This window comes from Lupinus angustifolius, chromosome LG06 (genome assembly GCF_001865875.1).
Source record: "Lupinus angustifolius cultivar Tanjil chromosome LG06, LupAngTanjil_v1.0, whole genome shotgun sequence".
Lineage (NCBI taxonomy): Eukaryota > Viridiplantae > Streptophyta > Magnoliopsida > Fabales > Fabaceae > Lupinus > Lupinus angustifolius.
Genome location: NC_032014.1, coordinates 16,638,489 through 16,639,574, shown reverse-complemented (window position 1 = coordinate 16,639,574; position 1,086 = coordinate 16,638,489). Strand labels below are relative to the sequence as shown.

The following is a 1,086-nucleotide window of genomic DNA, read 5'->3' as shown; positions in this document are numbered from 1 at the left end:
GGGAGCTTCTGGCAGCGACGTGCATTACTTCCCGGACATACTTTTTTTGGGCGGTCCTAGAGGTACCCCCGACAGCAAAACCTCCGGAGATGGTGTTGATATCAACTGGGCTCCGGGGTCTCCGATTGTCTGCCCGGTGTCTATCCGTCTGAGGACGTGGGGTAGGACGCCGTTGTTGAAATTGTGGGGGGGACCGTCTTCTGGGAGGTTCTGGTCGACGGGGTTGTGGTGATCGTCGGTGTTGTTCTAAACCTGCGATGAATCGCTGCAGATGACCAGCCTGTATGAGATCTTCAATTGTATCTCGGAGCTGGGTGCAGTCATTGGTTAAGTGGTCGAACATACTGTGGTAGTCACAATACTTGGACCGGTCTTGCGGGTCGGGCTTTGTAGGGCGGGGCATGGGAGTTGGACGAGGTGAGTGGAGAGGACCTCTTGGCGTTCAGGGGGGTATAGGTGGAGTATTTGGCCTTTTTGGTTAGTGAGGGTAGGTCGCGGGGTAGGTCTTGTGGTCTTGGCCGTTTGGTTTCCCGTGAGGGGTGGTGTGTTTGGGGCTCGGTATGGGTGTGCATATGGTGGGTTTCTTCAAGGTTGATGAACTGTTGGGCCTTGGAACGGAGGTCTTCCATGGTAAGGTCGGTGTCTTTGGCCAATTCCGTGCAGCGGAAAAGACCTTCTTGGAGTCCCATAACGAGGACATGCACTGCTACTTCGGGGCTTAGGGTACGTACCTTCATAGCCTCGGTATTGAACCGGTCGAGGTATGCCCGGATGGATTCATTGGATCCCTGGCGAATGCCAGACAGTGTGTATGATGACCTTGGTTGCTCCTTGCTCGCTGTGAACCTTGTGTTGAAGACTGAGGCAAGGGTTCCCCAAGTGTTGATGCTGTTTGGGGCTAGGCGGGTGAACCATTGAAGGACCGCTTTTTTAAGAGTCAGGGGGAAAGCCCTGCACATGATAAGGTCAGTCGCCCCGTGGAACAACATAGAAGCCTCGAAGGCGTCAAGGTGGTCTTGTGGGTCCGCCGTCCCATCGTATTGGTCCATGTTTGTGGGGCGGTGGAAATGGGAGGGTAATGGGTAA

General features: G+C 54.7%; 1 protein-coding gene across 1 annotated transcript; it reads right to left on the bottom strand.

The window, feature by feature from the left end:
- LOC109350502 lies at positions 354-1,049 on the bottom strand. The gene has a single exon (XM_019591734.1). It carries the CDS (start codon positions 1,047-1,049, stop codon positions 354-356), a length of 696 nt encoding a protein of 231 aa, XP_019447279.1.

Coding starts and splice junctions, on each gene's coding strand:
- LOC109350502 (XM_019591734.1), bottom strand. CDS start 1,049: ATGGACCAATACGATGGGACGGCGGACCCACAAGACCACCTTGACGCC.